General features: G+C 58.8%; 1 protein-coding gene across 3 annotated transcripts in view; it reads right to left on the bottom strand.

Moving 5' to 3' along the window:
• Positions 1-2,628: 2,628 nt before the first annotated feature.
• The window catches only part of CACNA2D2 (calcium voltage-gated channel auxiliary subunit alpha2delta 2), a gene marked incomplete at both ends in the record, with an annotated part of 136,477 nt that continues 122,776 nt past the window's right edge, over positions 2,629-16,329 (bottom strand). The window contains 25 exons of one of the 3 annotated variants that reach the window (XM_079713133.1): positions 2,629-2,769; positions 2,889-2,971; positions 3,058-3,167; positions 3,307-3,433; positions 3,568-3,623; positions 3,743-3,795; positions 3,938-4,090; positions 4,194-4,265; positions 4,503-4,550; positions 4,736-4,824; positions 4,917-5,015; positions 5,303-5,406; positions 5,543-5,605; positions 5,722-5,812; positions 6,033-6,130; positions 8,459-8,537; positions 12,548-12,624; positions 13,535-13,596; positions 13,704-13,775; positions 13,866-13,937; positions 14,019-14,093; positions 15,323-15,397; positions 15,610-15,681; positions 15,892-15,981; positions 16,170-16,219. In XM_079713133.1, the coding sequence (XP_079569259.1) occupies positions 2,629-2,769; positions 2,889-2,971; positions 3,058-3,167; positions 3,307-3,433; positions 3,568-3,623; positions 3,743-3,795; positions 3,938-4,090; positions 4,194-4,265; positions 4,503-4,550; positions 4,736-4,824; positions 4,917-5,015; positions 5,303-5,406; positions 5,543-5,605; positions 5,722-5,812; positions 6,033-6,130; positions 8,459-8,537; positions 12,548-12,624; positions 13,535-13,596; positions 13,704-13,775; positions 13,866-13,937; positions 14,019-14,093; positions 15,323-15,397; positions 15,610-15,681; positions 15,892-15,981; positions 16,170-16,219 (2,111 nt within the window). Of the gene's footprint in view, positions 2,770-2,888; positions 2,972-3,057; positions 3,168-3,306; positions 3,434-3,567; positions 3,624-3,742; positions 3,796-3,937; positions 4,091-4,193; positions 4,266-4,502; positions 4,554-4,735; positions 4,825-4,916; positions 5,016-5,302; positions 5,407-5,542; positions 5,606-5,721; positions 5,813-6,032; positions 6,131-8,458; positions 8,538-12,547; positions 12,625-13,534; positions 13,597-13,703; positions 13,776-13,865; positions 13,938-14,018; positions 14,094-15,322; positions 15,398-15,609; positions 15,682-15,891; positions 15,982-16,169; positions 16,220-16,329 lie in introns of all 3 variants that reach the window. The other 2 variants (XM_079713134.1, XM_079713135.1) reach the window with 2 other exon arrangements.

The following is a 16,329-nucleotide window of genomic DNA, read 5'->3' as shown; positions in this document are numbered from 1 at the left end:
GTGTGTACTGAGAGCAAGTGTCAGTAGTACTGGGAAATCTCTGCACTGGTGGTTATAAGTCTTTCTCGTTGAAAAGAAACTCGAAGGTCACACAGAATAGGATTGACTATTAAGAGAGTTGGGATTAAGATGAACAAGGGTGTAGGGCTTGCCAGAGGGAGGCCCGAGATTTGGTGAAATGGACTCAGAGCTGTGTTCCAGCGTGAGCAGCAGTGGCCACTGACAGCACCAGGCCTCCCCTGGGCTGGGAAGGACCAGCCATCGTGCTTGTGGGTGGGCCAGACCTTGGCATCCTCCGGACAGCAGCACTGGCCCTCAAACACAAAGTCATAGACTTGGGCCAGGTATTCACTCTTGGCTCCACCTGGAGGACCTGCGTAGGCCCAGGTAGTCTTGATCCTACTGGCTAGAAGCCTGCATCTCATCTCCATCTTCTTCCCTCCACAGTCTTGGCCTTGAGCCTCTGGGAGACTTTTTTTTTTTTTAAAGACAGCTTTTCCTGGAGGCTTTTGAGAAGATTATACAAGACAAAGGATGTCAAGGATCTAGCACTTAGGAGGCCTGGGAAGCGTCATGTCCTCCACCCACCAGAGACCTGGATTGCTATGGCCTTCACTCCCAATTAAGTGGTTTAAGTGGGGCTCTGAGGTCATGGCCACCTGTCTTCAAGCCACCCAGTCCTCACTCCAGGGCAGAGACAGTGTATGGGAACCATTTGAAGTGAAAATATGAACATTATTTAATAACTGATCTTCTGTAATAAACCATTTGAAAATATTTTACAAGGAATCACACACACAATATTTTACAAAGTTTCTTGACTTTTTTGTCGCTGTTGTTTCTCCGACTTGTCTGTACAAAATAGAACAACCAAAAAAAAAGGGCAGATAAAAGGAAATGGCCCCCCAGTCCCCCACAGATCCCCCGAGCCTGAGGTGAGGGTCAGCCAGGTCGGGTGGGTGATGAGAAGGATCAGACCCAGCTGGGGGTCTGACAACTACCTGATGGGGATTGCTTTGTCTGCTTTTCTGTTTTTTAAACTTAAAATATATATTAATTTATCTGTATATGTTTCTTTCTTTATTTTTATATTCTCCATTGAGCACCTGACTACACTACAGTTACACACACGCCCCTGCAAGACATGGCTGGCATCTAGGCTGGGTGTACAGCATGGGTGCCCACCCTGGCACCAGCAGTGGGCATGGACCATACACACACACTGAGAAAGCGACAAGCAACGTGACATTAATTAACGGAGCCATTAATTAATGCATCACCCTCCCCCCCCTCCTCCCAGTCCATCTGAGCCCTACGACCATATCCCCCTGCCCTCAGTCCCCCAATGGCCCCCAGGCTGGGATGCCTTTGCGAGAAATGACCAGAATGAATGGTGTGAAGAGATGTTCCCAGGCCCAGCCTGTATGTGTGCACAGAGAGTGTATATGTGTGTATGTATGTGCAAGTGTGTGTTCAGCAGGGAGGAGCAGTTTGGCCAGGGAGTGTGTGTGTGAGTGGGAAAGAGACAGGCCTGAGCGTATAAGGGGCAGATTGGGGGTGGGATGACCCAGCTAGGAGTAATCAAGTCACCCCCGCTAAGGCAAAGGGTGATGCCTGGTGAGAGTTCCTCTGCTGAGGGGTGCAGGCAGTGGCACGTGGTCCCACTGGGGGCCTGACACTAGTGAGAAATGGTTACAATGAGCACCTGGCAGGGTCAGGGGCATTAAGGGGACACTGGCGGCTAGGTCAGGACAGAGGGGTCTTCACCCTTTGCCCCAGCATTTGGCACTGTTTGACATTCAGCTTTAGAGATGGGGGACCAGCTGGGTTACAGGTCAGATAAGAGGCGGATGGTGAGCAGGAGATGGAATGTGCACATGCCAACCTCCCACCAACCCCTCACCCCGTATAAGGCTTTGTGAGCCCCCACCCTCACCCCACCCCAGGGTGTGTGTGTCTGTGCACGTCTGTGTTTGTTTGTGTGCCCTCCTGGGTATGTCGGAGTCCAGTTTCTGTCCTCAGGGCTCCAGGTGTGTATGGGGTTGAGTCTTAGCCAGTGTCAGTGTCACTGTCCTGCCACCTGCCGGGCTTGGGGAGGGAGAGGTGGCTGTAGGCCTGAGAGAGGCAGGAGCTCATTGGGGGCTGCCCCAGGACCTCTCTCCTGCCAGGACTTAAGCTGGGATGCACAGGCCTCATACTGCCCATCTCAATTTCCTCCATTATTCCCAGATTTAGTCCTGGGTGGAGCAGAAGGGCCAGGTTAGAGGAGTCCAGCTGGGGCAAGGCCTAGGTCTTCCACACAAAGGGAGCCTCGGGGCAGGGCGGGCAGTGGAGGCCTGGTTTGGCACCAGTACTGTGGCCTCCCTGGCCCAGCCCTCCGGGGTGGGTGAGTCCAGTGGGAATGAGGGGTCTGGGAACACTCTGACAGTTCAGCAGCCAGACGTGGCTTGGGGGCCAAAGACCTGCGGCGCCCTCCTTCGGGACCCCCCCCCCAACTCCAAGGCGCAGATTCTGGGGCCAGGCGCACTCAGGTCCTTCAGTGAGGGAGGGAGGCGAGGCTCTAAGGCGGGAAGTGTGGGGCGAGGGAGCAGGGGAGCGGCGGGGAGGCCTGGTGGGGGGAGGGGGCACTCAGAGGCGGCGAGAAGGGTGGGCGTGGACTTGAGGCTGCGGCCGGGGAGGCAGGCTCAGGAGGAGCAGCAGCTGCAGGGACACCAGGACGCCCAACGACGGTGGGAAAGAGGCTCCGCGGCCGCAGTCTGAGGTATCTTCCTGCGGAAAGAGACAAGGAGCAGCCGGTCTGCGCGGGCTGGGCGGGCAGGGGGTGCGCAGGGCCGCACTAGCCCTGGGGCAGGGGAGCTGCAGGTCAAGGCCGCCGCCCCCCTCCTCACCGTGGCGTTGTAGTCGAAGCAGATGTGTGGGCCTCTCCGGTATCGCGGTCTCTGCACCAGTTCACACTGCTCCGGGCCGTCCGCTGGGCATGGGTGGGGAGTCAAGGGGCGGCGGCACGGAGGGAACGCGCTGGGCGGGAGGGGCCGGGGAGCAGCGCGGGAAGGATACAGTGTGTCTCCTTCTGCAGCAGCCGGCCAGCCTCACACTGGCTGCACAGCGGCTTCTCTGCCACCACGAAGAGAAGGTTGGTGTGGGTGAGTCTCTGCGCGTGGAAGAGCCTGGAGGCAGCACAGAAAGGCGGGGCGCTGAGGTTCGCCCCACCCCGCCGCCCCTCTCCTCCCCTCCCCTCCCCGCTGCAGCCTCGGCCCGGCCCGGCCCGGCCCCACCCCGCCCCTCTGGCCAGCTCCGCGCGCGCACCTGGAGCAGTTTCCGCAGTCGATGATGGCGTTGTAGGAGGCGTTCACCGAACCGAAGTAGTACTGGGTCTGTTTCATGACGCAGCTGCTCTCGCGCACCTCGGGGTTCCCCTCGGCCTCCGCGGGGTCTGCGAGGGTCCAGAGCCCCTCAGCTGCACCCCTACACCCTGAGCCTCACTCAGCCGTAAGCCCCGCCCTCCCTTTGGAGTAGGTCTCAGATTGGGGAGGGGCTTTGAGGAGGGACCTCCAAAGCCCTACCTACCTGCCTGGAACCAGCTGTGGTAGATGAGACCATAGAGAAGTTGCTGGAACAAAGACCTGCAGGGCATGGGTCACCAAGTGGGAGTGGTCAGCAGAGGCCAGTACCGTGCCCCATTTCTTTCCAGCCCTCCTGCCCAGGGAGAACCCTCCCTCTCCCATTTCCCCTGGGGACTCACCAGGCCGCAGCAGAGGTCCACCAGGCTAGGTTAAGGAAGTCTGCAATGGTGGGCTGCAGTGGAGAGAGTGGCATGGGCTCCTACTGCTGCCCCTGGACCTGGTTCACCCCCAGCTTTCTCGTTAGAGGTGGGGGGTCATCTGTGGGCAGGTCTCCCAGTCCCCCCATCTGCAGGCCAGGCATTGCTGGGGCTCACCACAAAGATGCCCCGGGGTGCAGCACCCAGGTTGCCCGGGGGCAGGGGGGCACAGGCCGCCTGATAGTCGTAGGACTCCTTGCGGGTGTAGAAGGAGTTATTGTAGAGTGCCAGCATCAGGTTGGCATCCACCTCACTGAAGAATCTGCCCACCTGAGGAGGCCGGGAGGCAATGGTAGTCACAGGGCTGGCAGTGCCATATCCCCAGAAGGCTCAAACCCGGACCCTCTCCTTCCACCCTCTTCCTGACCCTCACCTGGTCCCACTGATGGTTCTGGTTTGACAGCACCAGGAATCCCCCATCATCAATGAGGACACAGAGCAGGTCCTGAGAGGTGGGAAAGGGGGAGGAAGATGGGGAGGGGCTCCAGCCCAGCCTCTCCTCCACAGACCCTGACAGTCCAGTAGCTGACTGGAGGGGGCACCATTCCCCCAGTTCTGGTAAAGCTGTGAAGTCAGGGTGGGATGTTGAGACCCACTGGCTAAGGGATGGGATGGGCTAGGAGCTGCAGTTGGGACTCAGGTGTCCAGGAGTGGGGTAAGCTAGGGTTCAGGGCACACGCACCTCGTTGTTAACCTCGCAGTCCATCTCACAGTGGCTGCTGGGGCCGCACTGCTGGGCAGAGAGCAAGGACCGTCAGTGCCCACCAGTTTTCCCCTCCCATCACCCTTTATACATCAGGGACCCTGCCTCCCCATAGGCACCAGAGCCACTCTGAGTGGGAGGACTGGTAGGGGTTCCTGGGGACTCCAGAATGGGTGCTTCTGGGCTTACTGCCCTCATCCCTGACCAGATACCTTCTGAGGCTGGTCCTGGTGGGTACGGTTGCTGGCTAGCACCTTGAACTTCTCAGCCCAGGCCTCTAGGTCCAGCTTAACGCCTACCACTGTGGGGGAGAGCAAGGGGCCATCAATGCCCACCTACCTGGGCAGCACACTGCCCATTTTCTCTTTCCCTACCTCCGCCCTGGGTATTCACCTGCTGGCCTCAGTGTGCGTCCACCTAGGCTGAGCTCCACAGCCGTGCTGACGAGGATGCCCACCGTGTCATTCTCCAGCTCCAGCGGCCTTAACCGGGCTGGGGGTGGATGAGGTGGGGTGGTCAGGAGTAGGGGCTGGCAGCCACATGACCACTCTGTGCTGGGCCCTGTAAGCCCAGGAACCCAAGGCAAGGCTGACCTCAGCCTAAGCACCGGGCACCCAGCATAGCGTTTGGCACAGCCTAGCCCTCTCTTTATCTGCCCCATCTCAGCCAGCCAGCCTCGTATTTGAGAGGGACCTCAAAGAGCAGAGCCTCGCCCTGGCTGAGCAGACAGAGAAGCCTCAGCTTCCCACCTGCTGCTGTGCGCCTGGGAGGACACTCACCATCCTGTTGTGGGGGCTTGAAGACATAGCCACGGTTATCCAGGCTGCGGCGGTAGAAGCTGGCATTGAAGGGCTCAGGGGTCTCTGTCCAGTCCTCAGCTGCCCTGGTCACACAAGAGGTTGGTGGAGGGGTGGCTTGTGGGGGCAGTGGTCTCAGCAGATGCAAGAAGGCCTCTGGGCAGCGGGACAGGCGGGGTCCCAGCAGGGGCAGGGTGTCGGATAGTGGGGCAGGTCACTTACTTGTTGGGGAATACGCGAGTGATGCCGCCATCAGTGGCGGCGAACACGGCCAGAAGGCTGTACCTGGGGGCAGCAGGGAGGTGAGGTCACAGACCTACTTTCTGCAGGGCACGGCCAGCGCCTCTGGGCCCATCCCGGCCATCCCAGCCTCCTGCCCCCACAGGCTGGGTGGTGCCTACGTGTTGAGATCCTGGTCCCGCCACACACGCTCCACCAGCTGCTGTGTGATGCCCGTGTCCAAGATCAGGTTGTGCAGAAGGAAGTTGTTGCCTGGAACAGGAGGGTTGGGGTGGAGGGAGGATCTTCTTGTGGATCCCTGCCCACTCTCCCCGCTACCCCCAAGCCTCCGAACCTTCCCCGTGACCTGGCCCAGGACCTGCCCTTGGTTTGGGCCTGCATGTTTCCACACCTGCCCAGTCTCTGGGTTCCTCTGGGCTGCCCCCTTGCTGTCTGGCACTGCCCAGACCCTGCTGCCCCACCAGTCACTCACACTGCTTGGAGTCTGGAGTCACTTTCTCCATGAGCTCAATGAAGTTCTTCAGGAACTCGGTGTTGTTGTCTGAGGCATTCAGTTCCTTGCAATACTCTCTGGGGGTGGGGAGGGGCAAGAAGAGTGGGCTTGGGGGGATGCACAGGGCAATAGGGTTGAGGCTTCCCAACAGGCCTGCCAGGCCATTCGCTGAAAAGCCCAGGCGTCAGGGAGGGGCATGTGTATTCTTACAGGCTGCAGTGACTGTACGCCCGGCAGGTAACCAGGTCTGGACAGGGGCAGAACTGACCTGCTTAGGTGCAGGAAGCAGAGAATGAGGGTCTGCTTCCTCCACCCAAGCAGGTTCTCCCTTCTGGGCATGGCCCTGCAGAGCCTCCCACCTCTCCTGTGTAGCTGGAGCTAGACAGTGCACCTGGGAGGCCCCAGGAAATGCCTCATGGCTGGCTCATCCAACTGTGTGCCGTGGCGTTCCGTGGGCACAGTGGGTGGAGTCCTGGCACTGGCTTAGTTGGTCTGAGACCTCATCCTGCTGCTTCCTGGCTGTGTACCTTTGGGCAACTCACTCAAGCTCCCTGAGCCTTAGTGTTTTTCATCATACCACAGAGGGTGTCACCAAGTCGGTGGGAACACATGGGTCCTTGGATCGGCTGTTCCCTCTGCTCAGAGTGCTCTTCCCCCAGAGATGGACAGGCCAAGTCCCTCACCTCCTCAAGGTCCTCTCTGGGCTCAGACTGTGGGTCCAGAGAACGTAGGGGCTGAAGGGAGCGGGGAGATCTGCTTGGGGTTCTGCTCCCCAGAAAGTCTTGGCAAGCAGTCCTTCTACCCTGGTACATGGAGCTATCTTTACTGCCTAATCCCTCATCCATACTCCTGCCACCAGAGACCTCCTCACTGGCCTGCATGGCAGCAACTTTGTGGGAAATTTTTATTTTTATTTTATTTTATTTATTTTATTTTATTTTATTTATTTCTTTTGCGGTACGCGGGCCTCTCCCTGTTGTGGCCTCTCCCGTTGCAGAGCCCAGGCTCCGGACGCGCAGGCTCAGCGGCCATGGCTCACGGGCCCAGCCGCTCTGCGGCATGTGGGATCTTCCCGGACCGGGGCACGAACCCGTATCCCCTGCATCGGCAGGTGGACTCTCAACCACTGCGCCACCAGGGAAGCCCATGTGGGAAATTTTTAAATGCTCTTCTTCCTGAGGCTGTGCTAGGGCCCAAAGCTTGGTGAGGGCACCTGGGACTGAATCTCAGTCCCCACTTGCTCCCAGGGCCTTTGTGCAGTACACAGCCTGAACTTCTGTATGGGGGAGAACACACCTGATACACTTAGAGTGACACCCATACAGCTGGACTTGGGATACAAGTCACCTGCAATCCCTCCCCCTCACATAGTATGTACACTTACACTCACCCAACACATATTTATTGAGCTCTCCTGTGCCAAAGATACAGAGGTGACAAAAACAAACATGGTCCCTGCCCTCAGAGCTCCCTCAGGGTCCTGTGGGCCACACAGGCCTTTCCATACATTCCCACAGTCACCAATGCACACGGCCACCCCACATTTACACTTGGACTCTTACAAATGTACACGATGACTCACAAATACAAACACACATCTACAGAGAGTCACAGCGAACTTTGTGGGTGCATGCACGCACGTGCACACACATGGAGGTTAGGAGTGTCCAGAGCCCCCGTGTGGTACCTGAGTGCCCATGGATCTCTGTCAGTTGCACCCACCTGCCCTCATGCAAAGCCCAGGCCACAGGGGAGGGCTTCACCACCTGAGGGCCTGCTGGCCTCCTCAGATGTGGGCCAACAGACAGATGGTGTGCACACGAGGGTGCACGCCAGGGATGGTCCAGGCCCAGGCCTGTGCTGGGCCCTGATCCCTTACTTTCTAGAGAGCTCTTCATAGCTCCCATCCCCTCATCCCTGTACCTCTCCCCAGTCCTCAGTGAGCCACCACACCTAGATGGGGCACCGCCGACAGGGGCTCTGGCTGGCTCGGTCCCCACACCCACACAAACACTGACTGACACAGGACAAGGATGGGTGCGGGGTGGGGGTGGGGCGGGGAGGGCGCCACAAACCAGAGCAGCAGCTGCCCAGTGAGGGGCGTGCTGCGGACAGCCGGCGCAGGGCAGAAAGGGCTCCTTCCTGGTGGCCTGGGAGGGCAGGGAAGGTCAGCAGAGAGTCCAGAGCCCTCCCGTCCGAGGCCTGGTGGGAGCTGAAGCTATGGGCACTGGTGCCTGGTGCAGCTGCATGGCCCAGGTATGCACACGGCCACACGTACAGGGCTGTGCATGGCAGGGTGACACTGCACAGGACACAGACACACAGCTCCAGGCAGCAGTGCAGGAGGTGGGCCCAGGGTGGTTGGGTTAGGGGAGGAAACCTCAGCAAGGCCACACGCAAGCTACCTGGGAGCAATGAAAACATGTCCTTCAGACTCAAAGCTGCTGGGGAGCAGGAACTCAAAATCTGCAACAGAAACGGGGGGTTATCCGGCGGGGGCTGGGGAGGCGGGAGGCCAGGGGTTCAGAGCTGACGGGGCTGGAGGGACAGGGAAGAGGGTGGCTTGAGGGAGGGAGACACCAGCAAAGAGGAAACCCGCCACTTCCACGTTCAAGTTCGAGCCAGAGAGAAGGGGCGGGCGGGGAGGGCCTGTGGAGACTACAGCATCGCAGGAGGAGGGCAGTTATAGCCAATATGTTGCCCAGGCCTGGTCCTCTGTCGGCAGTGAGTCCCTTGGCGTGGCTGTATATGCTTCCATACGGCTGTATAGCACATATACACGGACATACACACACACATATATATACACACACTGCTATATATATGCATGGTCTGGGGGAGGCACCAGTCTCGCTCTTATCACATCCATAATGGAAAAAACCGCATGCTGAGCTTCCTTCCTCCAAAGAGACTCTGAGGAATGGAACTGGCTTTTGGCTGCGGATTTTTATCTCTCTTTGCTGTAGCTGTTTGCATTTTGGTAGGTCTTGCTTTTATTCTGTGTCAGGCATCAACATGGCCAAACCGAGGGGGTTCCTCATGGGCATAGACAGTCCAACCAGAGACAGTGTGGGCAGCTGGGGGTGGGCTGCAGTGCATTGTGGGGGTTCAGTGGTCTTCCCTGGGGTCGGAGGCTGGGTGAGGGGAGATCCTTGAATGTTCCCACACTGTGAGAGGAGAGTCTGGGAGCTGGGAGGGCACAGAAGCGCTGCTCAAACATGAACACCCTCTTGGGCCGGGGGCACGAGGGCAGATTCTGGTCTATCTAGAAGGCCTGGGTCTGGTCTATCCTTCTGAGGACCTGTCTGGACTCAGAGCAGCAAGGGAGAAGCTGGGGGCTCCAGAGAAGGCATGGGGTGCTGTTGAGGGATCCACCGACTGGGCCTGTACGTGTGTGAGAGTGAGCACATATGTATGAGCGTGTATGTGCATGAGAGCACGTGTGTGTATGCATGAGTGTGTAAGCATGTGTGCAAAGGTCCCTGTGTGGGTCTGTGAGTGAATCTGGGGATGTGGCTACTAGGGCTCCTCTGGGGCCTCTCCCTGCCCAGCTGGGCTGGCCACCTTGCTGGTCTGAGTCTGGGAGGTGTCCCTCTGTTCTCGCACTCTGGGCAATGCACCTCCCTATCCTTTCACCCAGATTCCAACCTCTTTTTTTTTTTTTTTTTTTTTTTTGCCACGCAGCATGTGGGATCTTAGTTCCCTGACCAGGGTTCGAACCCACGCCCCCCTTCATTGGAAGCCTGGCATCTTAACCACTGGACCGCCAGGGAAGTCCCAGTGCTTTATTTTTGCAGAAGAGGGGTCTTCCCTGTTCCAAAATACGCCCACAGTGCACTGCAAGATTCTGGGGAGGGGGACTTTGGGTGCCTGGAGGAGCTGGGCAGTCACTGGTTGGACTGTTGCTTTCTGATAGGACTGTGAGGCGGGGTTTGGACACAAGCCGACAGGGAAGGGTTGGGGTGGGGAGAGGAGGAAGAGGAGAAAGAAAAAGAGGTGGGGGGAGCAGGAAGGGAGACTATGCTATGGTTGTCATTGTTATCAGGGCCCTGCATTTCTGGGGTCACTGGGAAGGATGTAGGAGGGGGAGACAAGACAACTCAAGCGAGTGGGAGTAGGGCACGTCCTCCACCTCCACCCAGGCCAGTGGGGGCAGCTGGATCCCCTTTGCTGGACTAGGCTGGACAGGGCCACTAGGGCTTCTTAGGGAGGCCCTACTTCCCCATGTGGACTGAGGACAGGACATCTCCGCATGGCTCTCCATGGCCCATCTGCCACGGTGTTCCATGGGGGGGGCCTCTCTGTGCACCAGCGGCAGAGACCCTTGTGTGCTGTCCTCTTTCACTCCTCTTGTTCTTTGCCAGGACCTGTGAGTTCACTGCCTACCTTTTCCCGAAGTCTCTGGCTTAAGTACCTCTGAGTGCCAGAATCTTTTTCTTCACTCCCAGCCTGATTCCCTCTAAGCTCCTTTGCTGGCCCTTGGGGTCCAGAAAGATCCCCTTCTGTTCCCAGCCAGGCCCAGGGGCCCTGAGTCTGCCTTTATTTCCCAGGGGAACACCTTCCATACCTGACCACTCTTCCCAGGAGCAGCCAGCACCCCAGGGCAGGGCTGGGCCAGTGAGCCTTAACAAAGTCACCAGGAGTAGCAAGGGTGGCAGGGGACAGGGGTTTCAGCACCTAGGCCAGCGTTGGGTCTGCCTTGCTCTCCTGGTGGCCTGGCTACTGCCCTATCCTGCCCCTGGGCCCCAGGGTCAGGGTGTGGGGCTTCCAAAGCCTTCTGTTTCCCCTTGGGAGCGCTGCCAGCTTCTGGAGAGAAACTGGAGAGATCTGAGGAGGGAGAATATCCCCGAGGAAGCCTCACATAAGCCCCTTTGAGGACTGATCTACCCCCTACATCTCAGGCCCCTTGCCCTAGTGGGTGGGAGGTGGTAGAGAGGCATCTAGCCCTGTCCCCACTGTTGAGTTGTCTTGGAGGGACAGAGAAGGTGGGGTGGGGGGCAGAGGCCTGCCCAGAGGGAGCGAGGAGGACGAGGAGAGGGCCTGAGCTCTTAGAACACGCCGGAGACCACCCTGCAGGCAGGGCCAGGGGAAAGGGCTGCTGGCTCTAATAGAGGTTTAGGGATCAGAGGAAAGGCAAGAACTAGAGGAGCCCAGGGGATGCTGGGGGGGAGCCCTGGAGAGCAGGGGTTTGGCTGGTCCTGGGCAGGGAGGGGGGCAAGCAGGGGCGTGAGGGCAGGGGGTGGGGTGGGGAGAGGAGGGTGCACTGGTTCTGAATATACTTGCCCTTCAGTTTGCTGATTGGCACTGGGACAGTCCACCAAGAGAGAAAGCGAGGAAAACAAAAACAACACAAACACAAAAACAAACGAAAAGGGGGAGGGGAAGGGGAGGGGCACAAACAATATTTTATTCAATGGCTGTTTGAATGAAAATATTGTGTCTCATCATCATACCGAAAGGAAACTTCTTGCAAAAAACGACATGAGAGAGAAAGAGAGAGCGAGAAAACTCAAAGGAGATGAGCCCCAGTCAGCCAGGCAGGTGGGGGGCGCCCGGTGGGGCCGGAGCCCCAGCCTCCCTCCCAGTGACCTCGGGCGGTGGGCAGGCGGGGCCACGGGCTCCAGAGGCCTCTGGGGGAGGCCCAGGGTGAGCAGGACATGCAGGGATGAGCCACAGGCAGAGGAGCGGGAGAGGGAGGGAAGGAAGGATGAAGGGCAGGAGACAGGGAGGGTGGGGGAGGCAGGGATGAAGGTGGGAGGAAGGGAGCAAAGGAGGGGAAGGGGTAGGAGAGAAGATGGAGAGAGGAGAGTGTGAGAGGAGAAGAGAGGGAGAGGGACTGAATGGGGAGTGGGAGGGAGGGGATGTGGGAGAGAGAAATGGAGGGAGTGAGCAGAGGAAGAGGGAGGGAGATAGAGAAGGTGCAGGTGCAGGGAGGGGAAAGGAGGAGGGAGGAGGGGGAGAGGGAGCGGGAGGGAAGGAGGAGGGGCAAAGGGAGAGAGTAAGGGGGCAGGAAGGCGATGGAGGCAGAGGGTGAGAGAGGAGGTGAGGAAAATAAGGGAGGATGAGCGAGGGGGGACAGAAAAGGGGGCAGGGTGGGGAGAGACCCGGGGCTGGTGCCGCAGCGGGAGAGTGCTGCGCGGGGAGCAGGGGGCAGGAGGGATGAGAGGAGGGGGTGTCTTCCAAGAACTCAGCCCCCAGGCGTGTGTGGGGGAGGCAGGCTAAGGAGGGAAGACACGGAGGAGGAGAAACCAAAAACAGAACCTCAATGGAAACCATGAGAGAATGGTCTGGAACCAAATCTGAGAAAAGGCGAGCATGCAGAGTTCCACAGACTTTCCGATGGCTGGTGCCCCAGCCTGCCGGCGCCTGGGGGGTGGGCAGATTGGGCAGGAGGGGCCACCTGGCCACAAGCGGCTGGCTATGCTGCCTGGGGCCAGCCAGGGTGCGGGGCAGAGGCGGGGGTGCAGGGCGCAGGCAGGGGCCGGGCCACTTACACTTGACCTGCAGGATCTGGTCACTGAGGTTGGCTTGGAGGTAGAAGGTGCTGTAGGGCGGGAGCACTAGCCCTAGGCTGGGGAGGAGGGGATGGGAGGAGCACAGGTCACTGCTGGAGAGAGGCGGGCCCCATTGGCACCCTCCTCCCCACGGCTTTGGAGCTGGGTAGAGAGACCCAGGCTGTGGCATCCCCTCCCCCGACCACCAGGGACACCTCTCCCTGGTTAGCTGTGAGAGATTCGGGGCCTAGGGGCCTGGGCCCTCCACTTCCCGAACTCTCCTGGAGGCCTCAGAACTCCCAGCCCCAAAGCAAATCCCCATCCCACCCCTCGCCCCAGCGGCCTCCCCCAGCACACCACCTGCCCAGCCAGTCTCCTCCAGCTGGCCAGCAGCAGACTCACGGGCGCAGAATACTGTCAGTGAGCTAGGCTGTGGGGATGGGGGTGGGGGTGTTGCCATGAGAGCGGGGTCCATAGTCCCCGGAGACTCAGGCCATGTGAGAGCCAGCTAAAAGCAGGGCTGGCACTAACACAGTGAGGGGCAGTCATGGGCTGGTGCTGCAGTGTGAAGGAGACCAGCTCTTGGGGCACGCAGAAGACAGTCAGTACACTCTCTGAGGCTGTGACAACTGCTGAGAGCAGGCCGGTGAACGTGCTGAGGATGACATCCTGCATGCACACATCCAGGGATACAATCCAAGGTGGGGGGGATGTAGAGAGGGTGGCGGGGAATGGGGAGGCATCAGATGCACTGTCATGTCTCCACTGTGCGCTCCCAGGAGATGCTGCTTGTTCATGAAGGGCCAGCGAGGGACCCTTGGGACTGAGCACCCAGGAGTGAGAAGTAAGCAGCCCTGGCTGCTGGGGCCCCACTGGGATTGTGGTCACAGCCGCTGAGAACTGGCACACGGGGGTGGGGGAGGGAGGGGCAGCAGGGCTCTGGGGCTGCCCTGCCCCTCCCTGCCTGCCCAGCCTGGCCCCACTCACCTGTAGTTGGTGCTCCTTATAGGCACCCAGGTGTAGTTCCGTATCACCTCGTCTATGTACCTCTGGGAGAAGAGGCTGGGTCAGGTGCTTGGGGTAGCAGGCAGAGGTGGAGTGGGGGGTAGGAGGGTGTCCACCCTGACCTTCTGTCCCCCTTCTGCCACTTTCTCACCTCATCCAAGGACTTGACCAGTGTTCTGATCTGTTGGTGGCCCTTGTTGCCATCGATCATGCTCCGACGGATCTGGAAGGGTCAGAGACGTGAAGGGTGGGGCCCCTACCCTTCTCTGCTCTGGATGCCCGCCCCCATCCCTCCTCCTCTTCTTCTCCTTACCTCCTCCTTGTTCTCATCCTCCAGCTCTGCATCCAGGAAGTCCAGGGTCACAGGCTCCCGGAAGTTGGTGGTCTAGGGGAGGCAGGGCAGGAAGTCAGGACTCCTTCTCTCACAGGGTTTACCCCCCATCTGCAGGCCACTCACCTGGCTCACCTGGGGCTTGAGGTTGGGGTGCAGCAACACGTAGCCATTCAGGTCAATGGCAAACACGTAGCCGTTGGCTCCAAGCTGGGGGTATAGATAGGGGGGCTTAGGGCCTGGAGGGTTGGGCAGGGATTTCCTGGGCTCCAGAGCTCTTCCTCATCCTGCCTTCCACGCTGCTGGGGGGTGCCATCTGCCTTCCTGGGTGAGGGACCCCCACATGCCACTCGGCCCCAAACCTACCTCTCAAGCCAAGCCCAGCAGGCTGGTGCCCCTCATGCACTAGCCCTGGCCCATGCTGGCCAGCTCTGTGGGACCTTAATGTGATTTGGCCTTCTCAGCCCCTCCCCTGGGTTCTCATGGCGCTATTAGTCAGCGGAACCTCTCCACCTCCACTGGCCCCACAAGGCTGCTGTTGCCCTCCCCTCCCCTCCCCACTACGGCCTCTTCCTGGTCCCCATCTTGGTAGAGTGCAGGGGGACAAGTGTACCCTTGGACTACCTGGGGTGTCCCTTCCAAGTGTAAGGGAAAGAAAAGCAGGACTCTGGACTCACCCCTTACCTCTCTGAGGCAGTTTTCTCACTGCACATGGAGGTCAAAGACAAGGGGCCTTCATGTGGCTCAGGTTTAAGCATGCTGACACACATCTCCCAACCTTTTCATAACCAAGTCCCAAGCTCCCTTTGCCATAGGCCCTGGGTCAGCCACACTGATCTGGCCCCTTCCCTGGCTTATGATTCTGTTTTTCACCTTCAGGCCTTTGCCCAGAGAGTTCCCTTTGCCTCCAAGGTACGCCTTCACCTCCTTTCTACCCAGGACACTCCTGCCTATGTGACAGACCAGGGGTCGACAAACTAGGGCCCATGGACCACATCTGGCCTGCTGCCGGTTACTGTACTGCTGTGAGCTAAGAATGGTTTTTACATTTTTAAATGATTGAAAAAGAGGGATTTCTATTTCATGACTTGTGAAAATTATTTGGAATCCAAATTTTAGTATCTACAAACAAAATTGTATTGGAACATAGCCATGCCCATTTATTTATGTTTTGTCTCTGGCTGTTTTCTCAATGCAGCAGAATTGAGTATGAGTATGAGTATTTAGGCTAGCAGAGACTAAAATATTTATAATCTGGCCCTTTACAGAAGTTTGCTGATCCCAGTTCTAGGCCCAAGATCACCTCCTCTGGAAGCCTTCCCTGACCACCTGAACTCGGAGAACTCCACAGAGGTGTGGGAATCCCCATCAGCCTCTGCTGAGCCTGGCTCGTGTCCACAGGAGAGGCAGAACAGGGAGATGGGCAGGTAGACACTCACCGTGTAGTTGGGAGTCAGCCTCTTGATGTCATTCAGAGCCACGTCAATGCCCATCACGCCCAGGATCAGCTGGTTCTGGGAGCAGAGGCAGGGGTTCTGCAACAGGCTCAATTCCATGGGGGGAGCCACCGTGCCCAACTGCCCATGCCCATGACCTCAAGCTGCTCTCAAGCTGCTGCCCCTGTCCAGTTTAGAGGCCTGCCTATCCCCGCTCCATCCCAGACCTGTTTTGGGCATGCCCAGCTCTCCCCAGGCATGACTAGCCCTTCCCCAGTGGGGAACCTCACCTTCTTTTCCCCAGGGCCATCCTGCGTCAGGTTGAAAACAGGGAGGGTCCCTGTCACCACCAACCCCAGCCCCTGAAGGGAGAGGAGGAGGATGGGTCAGACTCCTGTGGCCAGCCATGCCCCCACCCTGAGTGTTCAGAGCAGGGGTGTGGGGACAGGCCACCTCTCTTTCTCCTCTGTTTGGTTTACCACCATAAGGGGGCCCTCATGGGACCTGACCCTGTGGGCACATCCTGGGGGGAAGGTCACCGGCCCCACCCCTTCCTTGCCCCGAGGCCTTACCAGTGCGTCCTCGTACACGTTGGTCCATTGAACCTGCTTGGCCTCCTTGCCCGCCAGCACCATGGGCCTGCCCAATACATCTAGATATTCCTGGGGAGGTGGTGGGGGCAGGGGTGGGGGGTCATGAGTCTGCCCCTCCCACTGTATCTTCCTGTCCTGCCTCCCCATGTGTCAATTAGCCACCAGGGGGCGCTCTCATCACACAGCAGCCCATGGTTCCCACGACCCCGCGAAGCAAAGACAAGGGGCTGGGAGGAGGGGCGCCCCCACAGTCTCACCTGCGTGTTGATGCGAATGGCACCGATGGAAGGGATCTCAAAATAGTAACCTGTGAGGGAAGGGGAGGCAGAGGTGGGCCTGGGTGCTGCTTGGGATCCATGGCACAGGAGGCCCTGTACCCTGGGGTGTGTCTGCAGCACTGACTGGTCTCTCAGGTTC

The sequence above is a fragment of the Hyperoodon ampullatus genome (genome assembly GCF_949752795.1).
Source record: "Hyperoodon ampullatus genome assembly, chromosome: 10".
NCBI classification, from domain to species: Eukaryota; Metazoa; Chordata; class Mammalia; order Artiodactyla; family Ziphiidae; genus Hyperoodon; species Hyperoodon ampullatus.
The sequence above is the reverse complement of the archived record's forward strand: the minus strand, read 5'-3'. Positions and strand labels throughout refer to the sequence as shown.